Genomic DNA, 18,226 nt, shown 5'->3' on the forward strand with positions numbered 1-18,226 from the left:
TTCTGTGCCACAAGCTAGAACTGTTTTTGCTCTCATTTCCACACAATGAATCATCCAAGCTCTGGGATCTGAAAGAATTCACTTTGCTACAAGTTCAGTTGTTATTCTGGGCACTGCTGATTTTGCTATGATAAAGTCTACACAAATTAACTCAAAGCTGTTTTTTTTTTTTTTTTTTTTTTAAGACATTGGGCTAAACACTTGTTTTAAAAACCTTGTTTTAAAAAACCCCAAAGCTCACCAAAAACTGATAGTCTCACACAAAGACCCCAAATAAGGGTTGTTAACTTGAAAACCTCTGCTTAGTCTCCTAGAGGCTCTGCAATCCTGCAACTTTCCTGATTTCATATATCTTTGGAAGACCAAGGCATATAATACAGATTTTGCCCAACCAAATTAATCTTGTCTGTAAGCTTTTGTGGTTCTCTACAAAAGGCTTTTAAGTTTCTCCTTTCTTTCTTAATCTACCATCAGTAAAATCCTACTTTTATAGTGCCCTTTGCACCTGCTTGCATAAAATGAATAACTCAACAGTTTAATTATGCACTATTCTATCAGTTGGGAAGTGATATAAAGTTGCAGACAGAAAAAAGAATAAAAACCTCTTTTGGTATCCAAAATTAATATATGTCAAGCTCAGGGTAAATCTTAATCTTTTCGAAACATTTTTCTAAAATAGATGTTCTTTTATCACCTGGCACATCAAGACCCATTGGAGGGAGGGGATTTTTAAAAAGGCATTTGGTTAACATGCTGCAGAACAGCACTCTCTTTTCCACCTCCCTTCAGTCTGTTCTTGAAAGATCTGAACAGTTGTATAATAATGAAAAATGGGCAATACTTGTGGGGCATTGCCTGCGCTCACATACCTCCGCCCACGCATTCATCATTCTGCAGGTATTGTCAGTGAAAGTTTAATTGCATAAACACTCTGTAACTGTCCTGTCATATTTCTTGTCAGTCTGGATTCCCTCTCTGGGCTCACTATCTCACAAAACTATAATTGAATTGCTACCAAATCACAAGAGCACCCCCCCCAAATAAAATCTTTATGAATAGAATTTGTTTCCTATCAGCAGATTTGACAAATTGTGGCAGAGGAAGGGCCTCGGTGATAATTTTTGAGTTTATTCTCAATGTAGCTATTTGCTGAATGCTCTTATCTATTTTTAAAAAATTTTAAAGCCCCAGTTGGGGGTTGAGGGAAGCATTCAATACCCCAAGGGGCTCTGTGGTAATCATTCTACAGAACCCAAGGAAGCCAGTGGAAAATGGGAAGGTTTTCTTTGCCCTACTGTGAAAGTTGTACCGTTGGCAAATGAAAGACATAAGAATTAATTTGAAATTAAAGTGGGCACCTGTCAAAGCTAAGATTTCACCAAATTCTGTGAATTCTTAGTTATGAGATATTAAGTACCCAATTTAGTCAAGTGTTTATTCCATGACATTTTCACTTCATTTCTCCTTACACCAAACCTTTCGGTGATCATTACTCATGTATGAGCTCTGAGCAGCCAGATTCTTTGACAGATTTTTAGGACCATGAACAAATGAAAATTAATCAAAGGCATGACATGCAATTTACTAAATATGGGATCATAAAATTTTAATGTATTTACAGCACTGTCAAATTATTAATACTTTCCAAAAACAAAAACAGAATGTATCTGATTTGGAATGAGGATCATCTTTTGTCTAGTCTTTGTTTCATTATATATTCTTATAAACTGTACTTCCACATCCCACAATTTCACAATATAAACTCCCAGCAAAGGCCCAAATACCAGCAATTCTTTTTTATAATTCTGTTGGTGGTGTGGGCGTAAAATATAGCTGCTGGTGAATAACTCTTAAATGGAACTGGGCTTCACCCAGATTGACAACTGTCTGATTGTTTATGTTTTTAAAATGTGCTTATCAAAACCATGTAGGATTGATGGGTGTTTTTAGATGAAGTTATGTTTTTGCAACAGACTTAATTTAGGACTAAGGTTAAGGCTTAGGATAAATGAGTGCATTAGATGATTAAAGCACATTCGTCTTGTGGGACGTTTAAGTCATTTATTTATGACACTTAAAAACAAGCTAGGAAAGAAAGCACCATGGGCTTAACGAATCCGTTTTATTTATTTTTTTCAAATGTTAAACTAAAAATAATGACTTTTTTAATGGAACTCCAAAATATGACAGTTTACTGAATATCCAGAGGCAGAATCAAATATTCAGTGGAGTAAACATGATGAAAAAATACTAGAATTAAAATTTTCAACACTATATATGCGTGTATACATACTCGTCTCCTTCTTCCAAATGTTTTTTAATTGAAATGACTCTTGTATTTGAAAAACTAGGGTTTCTGCCTCTCTTTAACATGGTGTCTTTTATTTTAAATAGTAGAAGATTTTCTGACAGTATAGGAATTTGGACTATTGTACCGCACTGTACTCGGTATGATAAAATACCTTGTCAGGGGCGACTGGATGGCTCAGGGGATTGGTAATGGGATATATAGAGCCTTTCACCCATAGGTCATTGGCTTGAATTTTGTCCAGGTTGGCAGTGACTAAAAGTCATTAACATCTCATGACTGCTTGGTGGCCTATGTGAAATGAGTTTCTTAATTTATTTATTTAAGCCCATATATAGTGCCTATGGCCAGGACATCTGGGCATCTCTCTTGCTTTTACAGATGCATTCCACCAGATCTACACTCATTTTAGTTCTCAAGATTAGTGATGAACTGAACTCCTCCTACACAAAATAAATTGATTCACGTAAAGTTCAAACCAATACTGAGTACCGCCACACCATTCTCCAGCACAGACCGGAACGCTGCATGAAAGCTGATTTGATAGTAAAGGAGCCGTAGGTTGTGGAGACCCAATGTCCAATTCTGGGTTGCTTAGTCTTTCATGGTGCATAACCCACGTTGTGGCTGTGGTCATATCACAATGGCCCAGCCAGATAAAAAGGGAAAATATCAGTCAAGTACGTCATATATGCTATTCATCAGCTAAATTACTGGGTTATAACCAGAACACATTTTAATAGGCCGGGCTAGAAGCTGCAAACCCTTGGAGACTAACATCAAGGTCTCTTCTAAAGTGGAACTGGCCAGCCTCCAAGCTAGCCTTAGAAAAAGGGAAGTCAGCAGGCGTATCTTAGTGTGCTGAAGCTAGCAGCAGTGGGATGGACCTCTGAGAATAAGCATTATGCATCTCTGTTAAGCTGTAAGAAAACTGAGTATACAAAAAATGTGAATCTGCAAAACAGAATTTGTACATTATAGAGGTTAGGGAGAGGTAAATTATCAGTTACCAGAAGAGTATTTCCTCTTAAATGGAGTCTTTACAAAAGCACCTCTTGTAGGGTGTATGTGTGTATCTGTGGGTATGTCTATGGGTCTGTGTTTTTTCAGAAGCATATCTTTTGGGTACTGCGATTCATATAGAATTTGGACCCTTCAAGTGAGGTAACTGCAGCATTGTGTCAGTGAAGCCCAAATTTAAGCTTTTCATGCATAGATGCCAATTTCCTATCAACCCCTGGCCAGCCTTTCCGTAAGGAATAAACTTGGTAATAAGAGGATGCTCAGTTCAACAGAATTTATAATAATACTAATTGAACACTGACTCTGTGCTGTACTACTGTTTTAAGCATTTTATATGTATTAAACTCATTACAGTCTTATGAGATGTGTTAGTATATTAATTCAGATAAAACCAACAGGTGATCATTCCTACATTATTCTCCAATCTAGACCAGAGGGCTAAATATTTATAATGGGAAAACTGAGGCACATATAAGTTAATTAACTAGCAAGGTCACATATATAGTAAGTGACAGAGTCAGGAGGTGAACACAACATGGGCTGTCTGGTCCTAAGGCCCTAGGTACTATAAATTTGCACCTGATGCAGAGCTAGCTTAAGGAGTATGTCCTAAAATGTCGGTCAGGATTGTCATCTTCATATACAGTAACTCTCAATTATTAGGGTAACCTGCAAGTCAACCAGACTGCAGATTTTAAAAGTCTGTAATATAGGCAGTGCAATTTAACTGAATTCCTACAAATCAGACAGAACAACCCAGTAACTGATTACCACCACTGCACTGCTCTGGGCGGCCACAATCATATCTTTGCACCAAAATCTCCTGGTGTACTGTTACGGATGAAAACACCAGAGACTTTTGTGCTCTGCCTATGTAAATGAAGAATAGGTAGGACAGGGTGGAAAAGAGATATGAGAGCCTTCAGATCAAAGCTTAGGACTGCACTAAAAACCGTGCAACTTGGAGTTGACAAGTCTTGTCTTAAAACTTGGCAGTTAGTTACTAGATTCATCTAGGAGCTCACTTTTGGGAAAGCTTGAAGTGTACCCTGAGGACTGATGAGAAACCTTTGGGAGATTTACCAAATGAACTGGAAAATTTAACCTCGGAATAGAGTGGCCCATCTGTGACTCTGCTTGCAGTGGGTCTTGGAGGAAGAGAGTGGCATGGATGCGGGAAGGTGGCATCCAGCCTAGTAGAAACAAGATCATGTACAGTGCTCAATCATGTGCTTTTGGGGTATTAGTAAGAATTTCTCTTAAAAAAAGTTTCCCACAGTCAAACACATTGGGAAAGGCTAGTTTCAAAACATAGGTTTATTGATTTTACATGAATTTCAAATTTTCGCTAAGCTAACATTCATTGTTAATTTCCAGTAAGAACATGTACTATCAAGTTTTTTCCTTTGCCGTTTAACTGGGGAATGCTTTTTCTGGGGAACGGTTGAAAAACTACCTATTGGGTACTATGCTTACTACCTAGGTGATGGGATCATTTGTACACCAAACCTCAGTGACATGTAATTTACCCATGTAACCTGCACATGTACCCTCTGAACCTAAAATAAGAGTTGGGAAAAAAAAGTTCATCTTGCAGAGCAGTTATGAGGAGGAATGTATTTCGGAAGTGCTGTATTAGACTTTACATCAGCTGTGCATTTTAGAAAGCAGAGAAGATGAAGTGGTTCATTACAAACTGATACATAGATTTACCTAGCGTGTATAAAATGGAGACTTCTATTAACTGAATCTCTCCACAGAGAATTTTTTGACTCCTATTGGGAGGTGGTTTATGTGGCTACAGGTTCTGGGAGAGCAGAGACATTTTTGGTAACGACCCCATCCCAGAATCTAGGACAAAGCCTGGCGCATGCATTTGCAATAAATTAAATGAGTAAAGAATAAACAAAAGAATGAATGAATGTTTTGTGTATCTAAACTATAGACATGCAACTATGTTTTTACATGTGAAATGTAAAATTTCCCATTCCGTGAAATGGGAAGTATTTTCCTAAATATTGGTCACATTTTAAATTCACTTTTAAGTCATCAACTAAGTTTCTACCGAGTTTTTAGTAACAGTAATTTGGGCAATCAATTGATACTTTTTATTCCCCTCTAACATCAACCCCTGCTGTGTCTAATAAAGAGATGGCTGGGCACAGGAGAGTAAGTAGACTTTAAATTCTTTCTGTTGCCATCAGTTTTATGAATGTTCTTGTCAGTGTTTTTATTTGGAGAGGATAGCCTCTGACGAGTGAGAGGCACTGGCTAGCAGACTGATGTTTTACCAAAGACATACAATGTACTTGAATAAAATGTAAAGGAACAGCTTTGAACTCTAAGCATATTTACATATTAATAGTTCATGATCAATAGCATATGTAATTTTGTAATTTTCAAAATTTTCCAAATTTTATTACCTGTTGATTTTAAAAAAGTGTCAGTGGACAGACGGCATCATCAATTCCAATCATGTGTGAAAGCTTAAGACCTCCATAGTTTCTAGAGCGTTAATAATTAGCTCCTGGCTAAAGACTGACCACAGGCATATTTCTTTTTCTAAATGTTAATCTTAATTCCAAATCATCATTTCTTCCTTTGCAAGGCCTCTCAAAAACGTTTCTTCTCAAGGTCTACTCACTCACTTCTGGATTATAGAAATAATCTCTTAAATGACTTTTGTTTTTTGTTTCTGGTCTCCTCTGTTCAACCCATCCTGTACATTTTTATGAAAATAAATGAGCCAGTATCAAGTCCAGTGAACATAAGTTTCCTGTGTTATAGGGAAGACTGCTCAAATAGAACTGCCTGGGAAGGATGGCAAGCATCCCTAGCTGGTGGTCTCAGGTGCAGGGCTTGGACAGCGGTTCTAGATGGGCTATTTAGAAGCACACTGCAGGAAGGGTTAAGTATGGGGGCTCTGGTGCCAGCCTGCATGGGTTCAAATTCTATCTGTATGACTTTTACAATTTAAAAAAACTGTTCTTTTCTTAGGCCCCTCATCTGTAAAATGGGAAAAATCATAACATCTTCAACAGTGTTTTGTGAGAAATAAATGAGGTGATGAAAATAATGGGCTTAGCAAAGTGCCTGACATGGGCGAGTAGTCAATGAGTAACGGCAATCGCGTTGACTAACGGATTCAGGAATTCTTGGGCACTCGTAAAATATGATCTTCAAAGAAGGTTCCTTTTAAACTTTTTTTTTGTATTTATAAGTAATAAAATAATGTTTTCATTGGGTCACTGCTCTCTTCAATGAGTCATACTCAGAACTTAGCACATGGATCTTAGATTCTTTACCCTGGCACCCCAGCTCCTCCCTGATCTGGGCCCATTCTGGATAAGCATGCACCTTTGCCTCAGTGAGGAAGACAGGGCTCCTTCCAGCCTCCCAAATGCAGCATGCTCACTCCCACTGTGCTACTGGGATGAGTCTCCTGGGAGATCATCTCTACCCTTTTGCTCTTAGGTTGGTTTTCATGCAGGCCATGTAGGTCATCTCTCCTCATCAAGGCCAGCCTGTAATCATTGAGCTGCTCCCTGATTTCTTTAAAATATTTATGCCACAATTGAGGATAGCAGAACTATCTCCTTTCTTTTCTAGTTGTCGACTACGGATAACTCTTCTATGATAATAGTCCATTTCCTCATGGAAGGTGTCACATCTACCTCTCCTGTTCTCTATAAGCACACAGCAAAGTGCTTACAATAAAAACATGGCCTGAGTTCAAACCTTGGGTCCAGTGTCTGCTCTGGTGTGGGGGCAAGTTCTCTACCATCTCTAACCTTGGTGTAGGGTCACTTTGAAAAATGAATTACTTATAAATGCCCGCTGCTGTAATCGGAACACAGAGGTAAAAGATAATGAAAACTATTACTATATCATTAATGTTATCAGAATATTTGCAACAAATTATACCTTGAGTAGACAAAGCTGAAAGCATCAGTACTGTTTTCCAAAGTTAGAATTTCCTGAATTTCAGTTAGTGAGATCTGCCCTATATAAATGGAAGGGAGGCTGTTTGGGGTACTTCTTACTCAGGACACTCCTGCAGAGCCAGAAAAAGCAACAGGCAGAGGAACTAGTATTTCTGTGAACCTAGATGCAGTGTTAGGCAATTTTTAGGCTAATTAAACAAATGAACAAAAACAAACTCTTGATAACGTCCATCAGTCGCTTATAATCGTGGTTTTGATATGTTTGGGCACATCAAAGCAATGTGTTCCCAAAGAAGCAATATTTCTGGGCTACTAATTTTAGGGTTGAAGTTTTAAGCCTGAGATAGCTCTGCCAAGACTGCTGGCCGCGGTGGTGTGTGCTATGATGCTATCCTACTTACGCACCATAGTGTCCTGATCCTCATTACCACGCTCCCGCATTGTGTTACTCATCTGTCCCCCTCACGTGATGGTCAGCTCCTGGGAGGTGGGGAGCCTCGTCATCGTTTCCTTGGTGTTTTGTATGTCTGACACCTGGTGGACATTCAATCAATGGTGGTTGAATAATCTACACAATCCCCGTTAGCAAGTGGGCCTGAATCTTGAATGAAAATTCATTCTAGTTAATAACAACTAGAGAAAAGATATGAGTTCTTCCCTCAAGCTAATTCTTCTGCTAATAGAAGATGGGCAGTGTTTCCCATGGGTCCCAAGAAACCATGATTGTGTTTCATGAGCAGATCGATCCCTCCAGCGGGATATGTCCACCTCCTGATGCACATCATTCCTCTGCTCTGCCTGCTCTTTTTCATCTCACACCTGCCTTGGAAGACTGGCTCTGAAAGACAGAGCCTGGAGAAACTGCACGGAATCTGGCCCAGTGTTGGCCAACACAGAGCAGAGGCCAAGTGTACATGGGTGATGTTGGCTATGATCCTGGCTCGGGGGGCATATGGCTGATGCAGACCAAGTGACTTAGGGTTGAACTGTGCCTATAATGTATTCAGATGGTACTTACTGATCACTGTGGTATGTGTTTAAATGGAAGAATGAGAGCAAAGGGGGTGCGGTGGCTTATGCCTATAATCCCAGCACTTTGGGAGGCCAAGGCGGGCAGATCACCTGAGGTCAGGAGTTCAAGACCAGCCTGGCCAACATGGTGAAACACCATCTCTAATCAGCCAGGTGTGGTGGTATGCACCTATAGTCCCAGCTATTTGGGAGGCTGAGGCAGGAGAATCACTTGGGCCTGGAAGGCAGAGGTTGCAGTGAGCCAAGATTGCACCACTGTACTCCAGCCTGGCAGACAGAGAAAGACTCCATCTCAAAAAAAAAAAAAAAAAAAAAAAAAAAAAAAAAAAAATTACATAGATTATTTTAGTTCTAAGTAAGAGACTGTGTTAAAAAAAAAACAAACAACAAAAAACAGCACAATGAAATATGTGCATAAGAGGATAGTTAGGTTTCTCTCTGAACTTCAGAATCCCCTTGGAGAAAATTCCTCTGGTTCAATTCCTACCAGGGACCTATCTTCTTTCTCCATCTAGTTCCTAGGCTTCCCACCTGCTGCAACCCTAATACTGTACCCTTTCCTCTAATCTTGGCCATGAAACTAACCTGTGAAGCTTGGGGCGAGCCACTTAGAATTTCCATCACTTTTTCCTCCAGCTGTAAGACAAGGATAACACACTGACCTGCCTCAGAGGGATGTGGTGTGAATTAACTCCTGTAATTAGTGGTTTCTGTGCTCTGCATACACCAAGAGGATATGAATGCCAACCATTATCACAGTGGCCTGGGTAAGCGTTGTTGCTAAAGCTATACTTGGGAATAACTGTTGGCCAAGAGCTGACAACTGGAAGTTGCAAACTTTACACAGAAGCAATATTTCCAGTATTTTCCCCAAGCAATCATGAGTAAATTGCTCACTAGGGGTGGAAATGGTTTCCAGCCAGTTCTGCCTCTTCTGATCTGTGCACCCTGCAAAGCTCAGTCAATGCCAGGTAACTGATCCTTCATAAGTCTGCTGTTTAGTGCAGATGAAGAATTCAGAATGGTATAATTTGGACAGGGATGAGATTTCTGTGCAGTGGTATATATTAAAAGCAAATAACTTGTACTTTGTTCAAGGCAAGAGCTATAGAAATAGAATTTATAATTTTTAATTATCCAATGACAAAGACGGCCACCTTTTCTTTCTTTTTTTTTTGAAATGAGGAAAAACAGGTCATAATTAACAGCTTGTCTTGGGTTTCCTTTTAGAAACCTGAAAAATATATCCCTATCACTATTGGCAAAGAGAAGTCAAAATTGTGACCTAGAAAGCTATATGGAAAAACTGTTAAAAATAATGGGTTTAAAAAATTGATTTCCTAAACCTTCAATAGAAGATTTGGAAAAAGAATGCTGCATATAAACTGAGAGAACCTACTGTATATTTTGATAAGAGGCCTGTGCTTCTATTATTGAACAAAACATTTTCTACCCTGCAAATATCATTGTATTAATTTATATAAAAGCTGTATTTTGTTTTCTAAGTTGTAACCACTGTGATTTAAATTTTGAAAGAGAAAGTTAGTTTCAGAATGGCATGCAGAACTGTGCCAAGATCCAACATCTTTTCTGGGAACAAAAGGGAGGCTGCCCTTCTGTAGCTAGTTGCGTCATCAACACGTGGGTCAAGGAATTAGGTCCCAATGGATTCCTGGGGTTGCAGCTGTGCCTTCTGGGAACTGGCCTAGAAGGGTGGAGCTCAGCTATTGGGCCAGGAGAGTCTGGTGGGAAGGAGAGATTTTACTTTATTTCTCTTTAGCTCCCTCAGGCAAGATTCTAGAAGTACAGTTTGCTTTGCAAATGTTCTCATTTTACACACAAGTACACCAAAGTGTGAACACACACAAATTAAGGTGATAAGTATGCCTAGGTCTTGCATACCAGAAAAAAGCAATGGAGAATATTTTTCCCTTCTGTGGCAGTTCCAGGGGATCTTGTTTAGCTTAGCTGGGGATAAAGGTGACATTTAAAAATAGCCTACTTTGCTCATGAAAAAATGGTACTGCATCAAGGTGGCTTTTTTGAGGCAAAAGAATCATTCTAGGTTTGGCAAGGCAGTCCTTGTAAGAGCACTGGCTTGCTTTTGGAGTGCACCCATCATCTTCATTTCAGGATTGGCAAGAAGGTAAGTTCTTAATGATGACATAGTTAAGAAACATAGATAATTTTGGATAAAAGTTGTGTTTATGCCTGAATGATGATCTCTTTGGGTTACACAAAAGGATTAGTAGTGAGGCTGCTTTCTGACTACTAGATTTGCCACGTACAGGCACACCTGGGTATTAACAGAAGTCAGACCGATTTGGGGGAATCGTGAACTTGTCCCAATCATTGCTACAGCCCCAGTAGGGATGCATTTTAAATCAATCCATCAGAGATCACTATGGTACTTTATCTGATGGATTTATCTTTGCCTATAGTATATGAATATGGAAAAAAATTAAATGTGTGTTTACAGTTTGATAAACATTCATCATAAATTACACATTTTAATTTCATTTATTAGTTGGGGACTATGGAAAGCAGGAATTTCATTGCATACAAACTGCCATTCAGACTGAAGGATTAGCAATGTCCTGAAAAGGTAACACTAATTGAACAAAATCCATTTCTATCTTAAGTTAGTCCCCACACTGTTTGTATTCAGAATTTTGGAGAGGCAAAAGTAGCATATTACTCTTCCTACTGACTGCACTCTTTGTCACTTACCCTTCCAATAGCTCCAACTCTGTCATCAAGTATAAATCTAGTGTGAATGAACTTTCTATCATTTGACACTTTGTATGAATGCTGTACTCACCATGTGAATTTTGAGCTCTATTTATGTATAAAAGAACTTGGTCCGATATTTTAGTATTAGCATGCTGAGCAGTCTCCATGATATTATCTCACCATAAAATGACTCCAAAAATCTCAGTTATTAATGGGATTAATGGTGATAACATAATTCCAGAAAGTTGCTACTCTATATGTAGATATATTGGCAATAAAAATCAGTCACTGTACGCCTTTCCCCAGTAGGGGATCTCTCACTTTTCCCTGATTTTTAAAGGCTTCAGATCAATAACTAGAGTGACATTATTAACAGCTCCCTCAACACCTTGGCCAGCGCTAATATTAAATCCATTACACCTTCTGTTTGACATTTGCAGTACAGCAGAAAGTGCTGTAGATACAGTCACATTGTCTAGGGACTGGGGTTGGATGTGGGGTTAGTAAGATGGTTTCCCTTGCCTAACTTCTAAATTCAGTTCATTGATAGAAATCTTGACCCAATACATAAAACCCCTCCACAACAATATACCAGATGGTAAATAATTCAGCCATACAAGTACAAGTGTATCTCATATCCAAGCAGTTTTTAAATACAAAACATTGATCCTCAGATAAATTTTTACATTCTTTATGGTTATTCCTAAACATTTGTTCATCTAATTATACCACTTACTGTGAAAATCATCTAATGATGTCAGAGGAATTGAGCTCCTGTTTCTGTAGAATCAGGAATAGATACCAACTTACCACAGCACAGAGGCATAAGTTGAAACTGAAGATTATTTCCATTCAGGCAAGTATTCTACTGTTTCCATTTTGCTGGCCTTTAAAACATTCGGGACATAATGCAGGTATAATAGCATAAAGATCATACTACTATAATGATGATCCTAATGCAACAAAACAGGTTAGATTCTGCCTGAAAATTTAGACAAAACATGATAACCCATATTTGAGACAACCAGTGGGTTAGCCATGCAGCTGTAGTTATTCATCATCCAAAGTACTGCCTCATGCATGTTCCTAAATTGTCTAAATCCTGGTACAGTATTGATTTTCCCTTCTATGAGCTCACATCCACTCAAAAAGCCACAAGAGCCCGTTGCCCTGGCTGAGTTCTCTCTGAAGCAGGATCCAGGTATGTTCTTCCTGACAGGGGTCCTACAGAAGAAACTGATCACTAGCTGGTGGCAAGCAAACCACTGGAGACAGAAAGGGAATTTTATCTTAGAGAAACGCGAAAATGAAAAAGCTAGTTACCAGGAGCATATACATTATAATCTTAATTTAGAAAGAAATACAGAAAGCCCCACCAAACACTCAACAAATGTGCATACATACACAGGAACAGAAATAAAATCTAGGAGGGTACGTAGTGCATATATATGAATAATGGTTATTTCTAGATGGTGGTGGTCTTTACTCCTTTTTCTCTGAATTCTCTGAATTTTTTGCAGTGGGCCTGAATTAATTTTGTAATTGGAAAAAATAAAGCTGTTTACTAAGAAGGAAGAAGGAGTAAAACACAACAATTTTACAGCCTAATATAGGGAATATTACTATTTGCCTTCAACACTGGAAGAGTTTTAAAGTTCCTCCAGGATTTTTTAAGGGAGTTGCTTTTCTGTTTACTAAGCATTTAAAAGGCATGGCACTGAAATTTATGAAAAAGATGAGGATAATACTCATAACCCCAAGATGGCAGAATCATTAGGAGTAATCATGAAAAGGCACAAGCAGATCCACAAAAAGAAAACCCTCCAAATGCCATTTGTCAGAGGTTCTGTGCTTCTCATGCTGCAGGAGCCTGCAGGACAGCAAAGGGCAGTCTCTTCCAAAATGTTCCAGTCAACCCCTAAATAGGCACGCTCGGACTTTATAACATTTTAAACAACGCCACTCATTTATCTTTTGCCTGACTTAAGATTTCTCTGAGATAATACATTGACTAAACTGTTAAGAAATGTGCATACATATAAAATATTTATTTGGGTTTGCTGTACAGTCAACGGATCTTTTTTTTCTCCTCCATTATCCTGAGCCTGAGTCAGGACAAGACAATCTCAGGGCTGGCAGTTCAAAGAAACAGAATTCCTATTGGGGCATAGTATCACTGCCTCTTAGGCCGGTTTAGTCACTTATTTCCTTTATTATAATGCCAAATGTTATTTAGAGTTCAGTCATTTGGTGATGCTGTGCTGAACACATCAGGGCTTCTGAAAAATTCCATACCTAATAGTCCTTTCATTTTCATAATAACCATATATCAATATCCCTTTTCCAACTAAATTACACCACTATTTTAAAAAGAATCTGTGTTTTATCAGAGTTTAAGAGATTATGATGCAATGAACAACAGTCTTCAAAAATGTTCCTTCATGTTATTAAGAATTAGGAAATCTTGTTAAAATTCTTTCAGCTTTTAAGAAACATAAGCAGCTTTGTGATGTAGTGCCTGACATGAACTTTTAAAGTAATTCCCTTGGAGCGATCATCTGCATTAGTGAAGATATTTCATTCAAGGTAGCACCCTACACTGCTTTTCAGTATTTGAGCAGTCAATCTAATTGCTTTTTTAAGCCAAAGGTAGAAAATAACCAACACTGCAGACTTTGAAGGTTAAGGTAGCTTAATGTTCTCTACTGGTGAGAGTCACATTCACCATCAAGGAAGAGAGCCTCTTTCTTATGCAAGTGTAGCTAATGAGCCCAAGTTAAGTGATGTGGAAGGCAGAGTTTTCAATCTCACTAGCAAGGATGACTAAAGGAAGGCTGGTGAGGGAAACATAAGTAAATTTATAGTGTCTGTCAATCACACTTCAATGTTAAATGATAGAGTAACTTTAAAGGAGAGAGTTAACAGTTGAAGGAGATATATATTCTCCTATAATCTAGAAGTAATAATCTGTAAGAACTGTGTTCTACTAGTGTACCTAGGGTTATTTTATGCTTGCTAGGGCTTCATAGAAGGCATGGGATTTATGAGAGTTCTTATATTGACATATTTATTTGGGCTTACTGTTGTATTTAGACTCTAGCCTAGGATACTCCAGCAGAACTGGTTTACAGGCTATGGATTTGTTTTTCCTCCCAAAGTCTCACTGTCAACATGCATTTGGGGAGACATCAAGCTCAGTATGAATTGACAGGATGACCTAGCTTCCGAGAAGACCAAACTTAACCTTAGGCTGCATTAAGAGAAGCATAGTAGCCTATCCTGAGAAAGGTGACAGTTCCTCTGCTTTGCACTAATCAGAACATATCTAGAGGGCTGTGCTATTCTCTTCACCATATTTTTACAGGGTTCCCTACAAACGGAAGTACAGCCAGGGCAGGATGACTAGGATGGTGAGGCTCTTAGGAACATGCCATTGAATAAGGGTTGTGGAATTAGCACTGTTTGACCTGGAAAGGAGAAGGATGGCAGGAGGAAGGGGGGATCTGATGTGTCTGACTTCACATATACGAGAAGCTATGATAGGGAAGAAGGAGTAAATCAGAAACGTGGTCCCAGAGGGCAGACCTTGGATCAGTGGGAAGTTGCAGCCAAGTAGCTTTGGGATCCCTGTCAGGAATAACTATGAGAACTACTCAACAAGGGAGTGGGCAGCCTTGCAAGTTCATGAGCTTCCTATCGGGGCAGGATCTAGCAGAGACTGGAAAGGTTACCTGCTGGTTTTGCTGTAGAGTTGGCTGCGTATGTTGGAGGTTGGATAAAAGGATCATGAAGATCCTTTCAAACTTGAGCATTTGTGATTCAAGGAAACAAACTTTTCTAAGACCTTTCCTCATACAAAGGCTTAAAACTTAAATTCTGTCATGCTGTGTGTTTGAGTCATGAGGAAGAGGTTCTCCAATCCAACATCAGGATGAAAGAGTAGAAAACCATTTGCATGTGCTGTTTCTCAAATATGCCCAGATAGGAACATTCTATTGACTAAAAAACAGTCCCAATTATCTCACTGACATATTTGCCCAGTAAAGTCAGTGAGTTATGGTATAAGAATATATCACTTCCCCACCTGAACAAAAATATTTTCATTTTTAAAAGGTAAAGAATAATCTTAAATATTCTCTTTTCTCATGTGTGGGGCTCACTGGAGAAGGATGATCACCAATGCTAAGAATAATGAATGCCCTAGAAACTACAGTTAACTTCACTGAGGAAAATGGATTAAATACTTCCAAGAGTCAAATTTTTTTTTTTTTCCTTCTGTGTGAGAAAACATTGTGATTACTTCTAGGCAGGCCAAATAATTTTCTTGGAAGTACGATGAGTTATTTTAACGTTAATCTTAACATAGGTTTTTCTATTTTTCTTGCTAATAAAATGCTTTTGTATTACGAATCTATTTTAAAACAACAGATCAAGTAAAGTACAAGCATCTTTGAAGAGTGAAAAAATAATTTTCCAAGTAAGTAAATACAACTTTGCACTTCAAATCAGGCCTTGATTCATTAAAAAATCTTAAACTTCTCATGAGAAAAATTAACATTTAAACCACTGCTGCTTGGCCAAGCACTCCACCACACAAGAATATGAAATATCTCCTCTAAAAAAGTACAAAAAGGACAAAACCACAAATGTGGAACTTCAATTAATTTAAAGCCCCAATCAGCAAAGAATAAATCCTTCGCAGATCTAATTACCAGCGCTCTCGGAAGACCCAGGCCGACCAGCCAATCTTCCCCGTGTTTGAACAGCTTGATGAACTAGGGGACTGATGGATATCAAGTCATTTTGTTTAATTTATAAATGGATTTTCCCCTAATACTTAAATTATCATCAGTACAACACAATGAAAATGGGAACATTCTGAATGCAAAGTCTATAAGAGTCCTGGAAGGAATCCCAATGAGGAATGTCACCTCTGTTCATTCCTCTATACAATTGATCTAATTAAATACTGAGGGTAGAAAGGCAGTTTAAAATGTAGCCATTTCTGTTTTCTTTTTAGCCTTAATTTATCGTTCACATCTTTCAAGTACCTTCTGATGCTTAAAAAAAAAATAAAGAAACCAAGATTTCTGCAAGTCCCTAATACTTTTAATTCTCCACAAGCTAATATTTGGAATTCCTCTGCCATAGATTTTGCTGAATAATAAATAAATGCATTACATTTAGCCATAGTAACAATAAAATGAAGAGGGTATTCCAAATCGGAAGCTTTTTCCTCTAGTAATTTGAAAGAGAAACTAAAGGAACTAGTACCTTCTACATGTATTGTTCAACTGAAATTAGATCTCTGGATTATACTTATTAAAATGTCTCCTTATTTTCAAATCTCTTCCTTATTTAATTACTGCATGGGACTGGAAGCTGCATGGAATTGTTAAGTACCCTTAGACCTATTTATAGTCTCTTCACATGGGTAACTTGAGCACACTCATTTGGCAAAGGTCCTGCCCACCAACCCACACATTGGGTTTGCAATTCCCACCTGGCTCGGGGGTCTCTGACTGAGAGGAGGAAGATGCTGAGCTGGCTCCATCCTCAGCAGTGCCCTGTGACAGGAGACCCCGCCCAGGGGGGAGCTTCATGCCCAGCTGCTCAGCCATCTCCACGTGGTCTCCGGGGTGGACATAGTCAAAGACACTGCTGCCTGTCAGCTCCACCTAGAGGGGGAGAGAAAGGGTAGAAAGGAAAGGCATTACATAGGCTTCTCCATTTTCAAATTCAACACAGTGATTCAGATTCTGAGTAGAAAAGAAAATACATCCAGGTGCCAGAAACAATCCTGGTTCTGTCTTCATCTTCAAATACTTAAGGATTCTTGAGGTGAAAGAGAAAGATGTTTTCACATGTATTTATTTAGCAATTGTTAAGCTCAGTTTTTTTTTCTTCCTTACACGCTGTTGTTTGCATAAAGCCAAAACATTCTGTGAAATGTGGACGAGTCTGCCTTGTATTCAACTGTTTTATCCACGCATCATCAAATACTTGCATGTTTGGTGTCAACCAGATGACTGACTGAATTCTACAGTTTTCTTATTGAGAAGTTTGAGTTTTGGATAGGAACAGCTATAGAAACAGCCGGAGATAGCAGTCGAGTATTTTCCTTAAAATACACAGATTTCCAAGATGTGTTTTTATACATATCATCTGATTTCCATGTAAATTTAAATGTAAGGAGGGCTGCTTACAAATATATGCAAAGGCATAATGTTTTCATTAAAAATTACTCATTAGCTCTATAATCGTATGAGGGATTTTCCATATAAAAGAGGTCAGCTGGGGTCTGAAGCAGCCACATTTTTTTTTCTGCTGCAATCAGCTTGTTTTGCCTTCAATCTAAAAAGGATACATAGTACAAATCTCCTTGAGGGCTTTTTAAAAAAATGTTTTATTTTGTGTACTCTTTGAATCAGCCTAACTCTAAAGGCAGAGAATGAATATCAAATATCAGAACTGTTTCAGCCTGAAATAGAGGCACTGAGTATTTTAATGCTGTCAGGCATGACCCCTGCATCTGGGTCATGCGCCGCCTGAGGGGGCAGAAATTGCTGGTAAGGACTGGCCTTACCTCTGTACTCCTCTAATGCTCTAAGTTATCTCCTAAGAATAGTGGTAATGCTCCTAACATACAACAGGGAGAGATGTGTCAGCAATAGGACAAGCAAAAGCTCTTTCCCAGGTCACTAATGGGTTTCCCGGTCCTCTGGAGTGCAATGGTTTCAGGCCAGCTATGACATACCATGGAAGCTGCCAGAGCTTCAGACTGTCACAAGTTTCTTGGTGGATATTTACCTAGAACCCCTGCCTACCTCATTTCCCTTTCCAGGATAATTTCCAGCATCCTTCCAGATTCCACCTGCATGCCTGCACCCTTTCATGCCAAGAAGGAAGACTGGCGGTGGAAAAACTGTCACAGAGAGTGTAATACTCAGAGCAATTCTTGTCCCCAGAACTCCAAGTCTCAGTAACATGATCACATCTACTCCCAGACTCCATTTGATTAACATCTTAACAGGCTGCAGATCTTCAACATCTACCAATTAACATAGGTATAAGTCAGAAAAACAGGAGGCTAAATTCAGTTTGGTTAATAGCTATTCCTGAAAAAGGCTTGCATAACTTTTACGGAAAATGAGGTACTTTTCTCTTGCTATTAAATTGCACTCTC

At 38.7% G+C, this 18,226-nt stretch overlaps 1 protein-coding gene across 13 annotated transcripts in view; it reads right to left on the bottom strand.

Annotated features, from left to right (window-relative positions):
• Positions 1-18,226, bottom strand: part of NPAS3 (neuronal PAS domain protein 3) — an 866,046-nt gene that overhangs the window by 110,980 nt on the left and 736,840 nt on the right. For all 13 annotated transcript variants that reach the window (XM_050798322.1, XM_050798323.1, XM_050798320.1 and 10 more), the window contains one exon: positions 16,544-16,718. In XM_050798322.1, coding sequence (XP_050654279.1) covers positions 16,544-16,718 — 175 coding nt within the window. The remainder of the gene's footprint in view (positions 1-16,543; positions 16,719-18,226) is intronic.

This window comes from Macaca thibetana, chromosome 7 (genome assembly GCF_024542745.1).
Source record: "Macaca thibetana thibetana isolate TM-01 chromosome 7, ASM2454274v1, whole genome shotgun sequence".
Classification (NCBI taxonomy): domain Eukaryota; kingdom Metazoa; phylum Chordata; class Mammalia; order Primates; family Cercopithecidae; genus Macaca; species Macaca thibetana.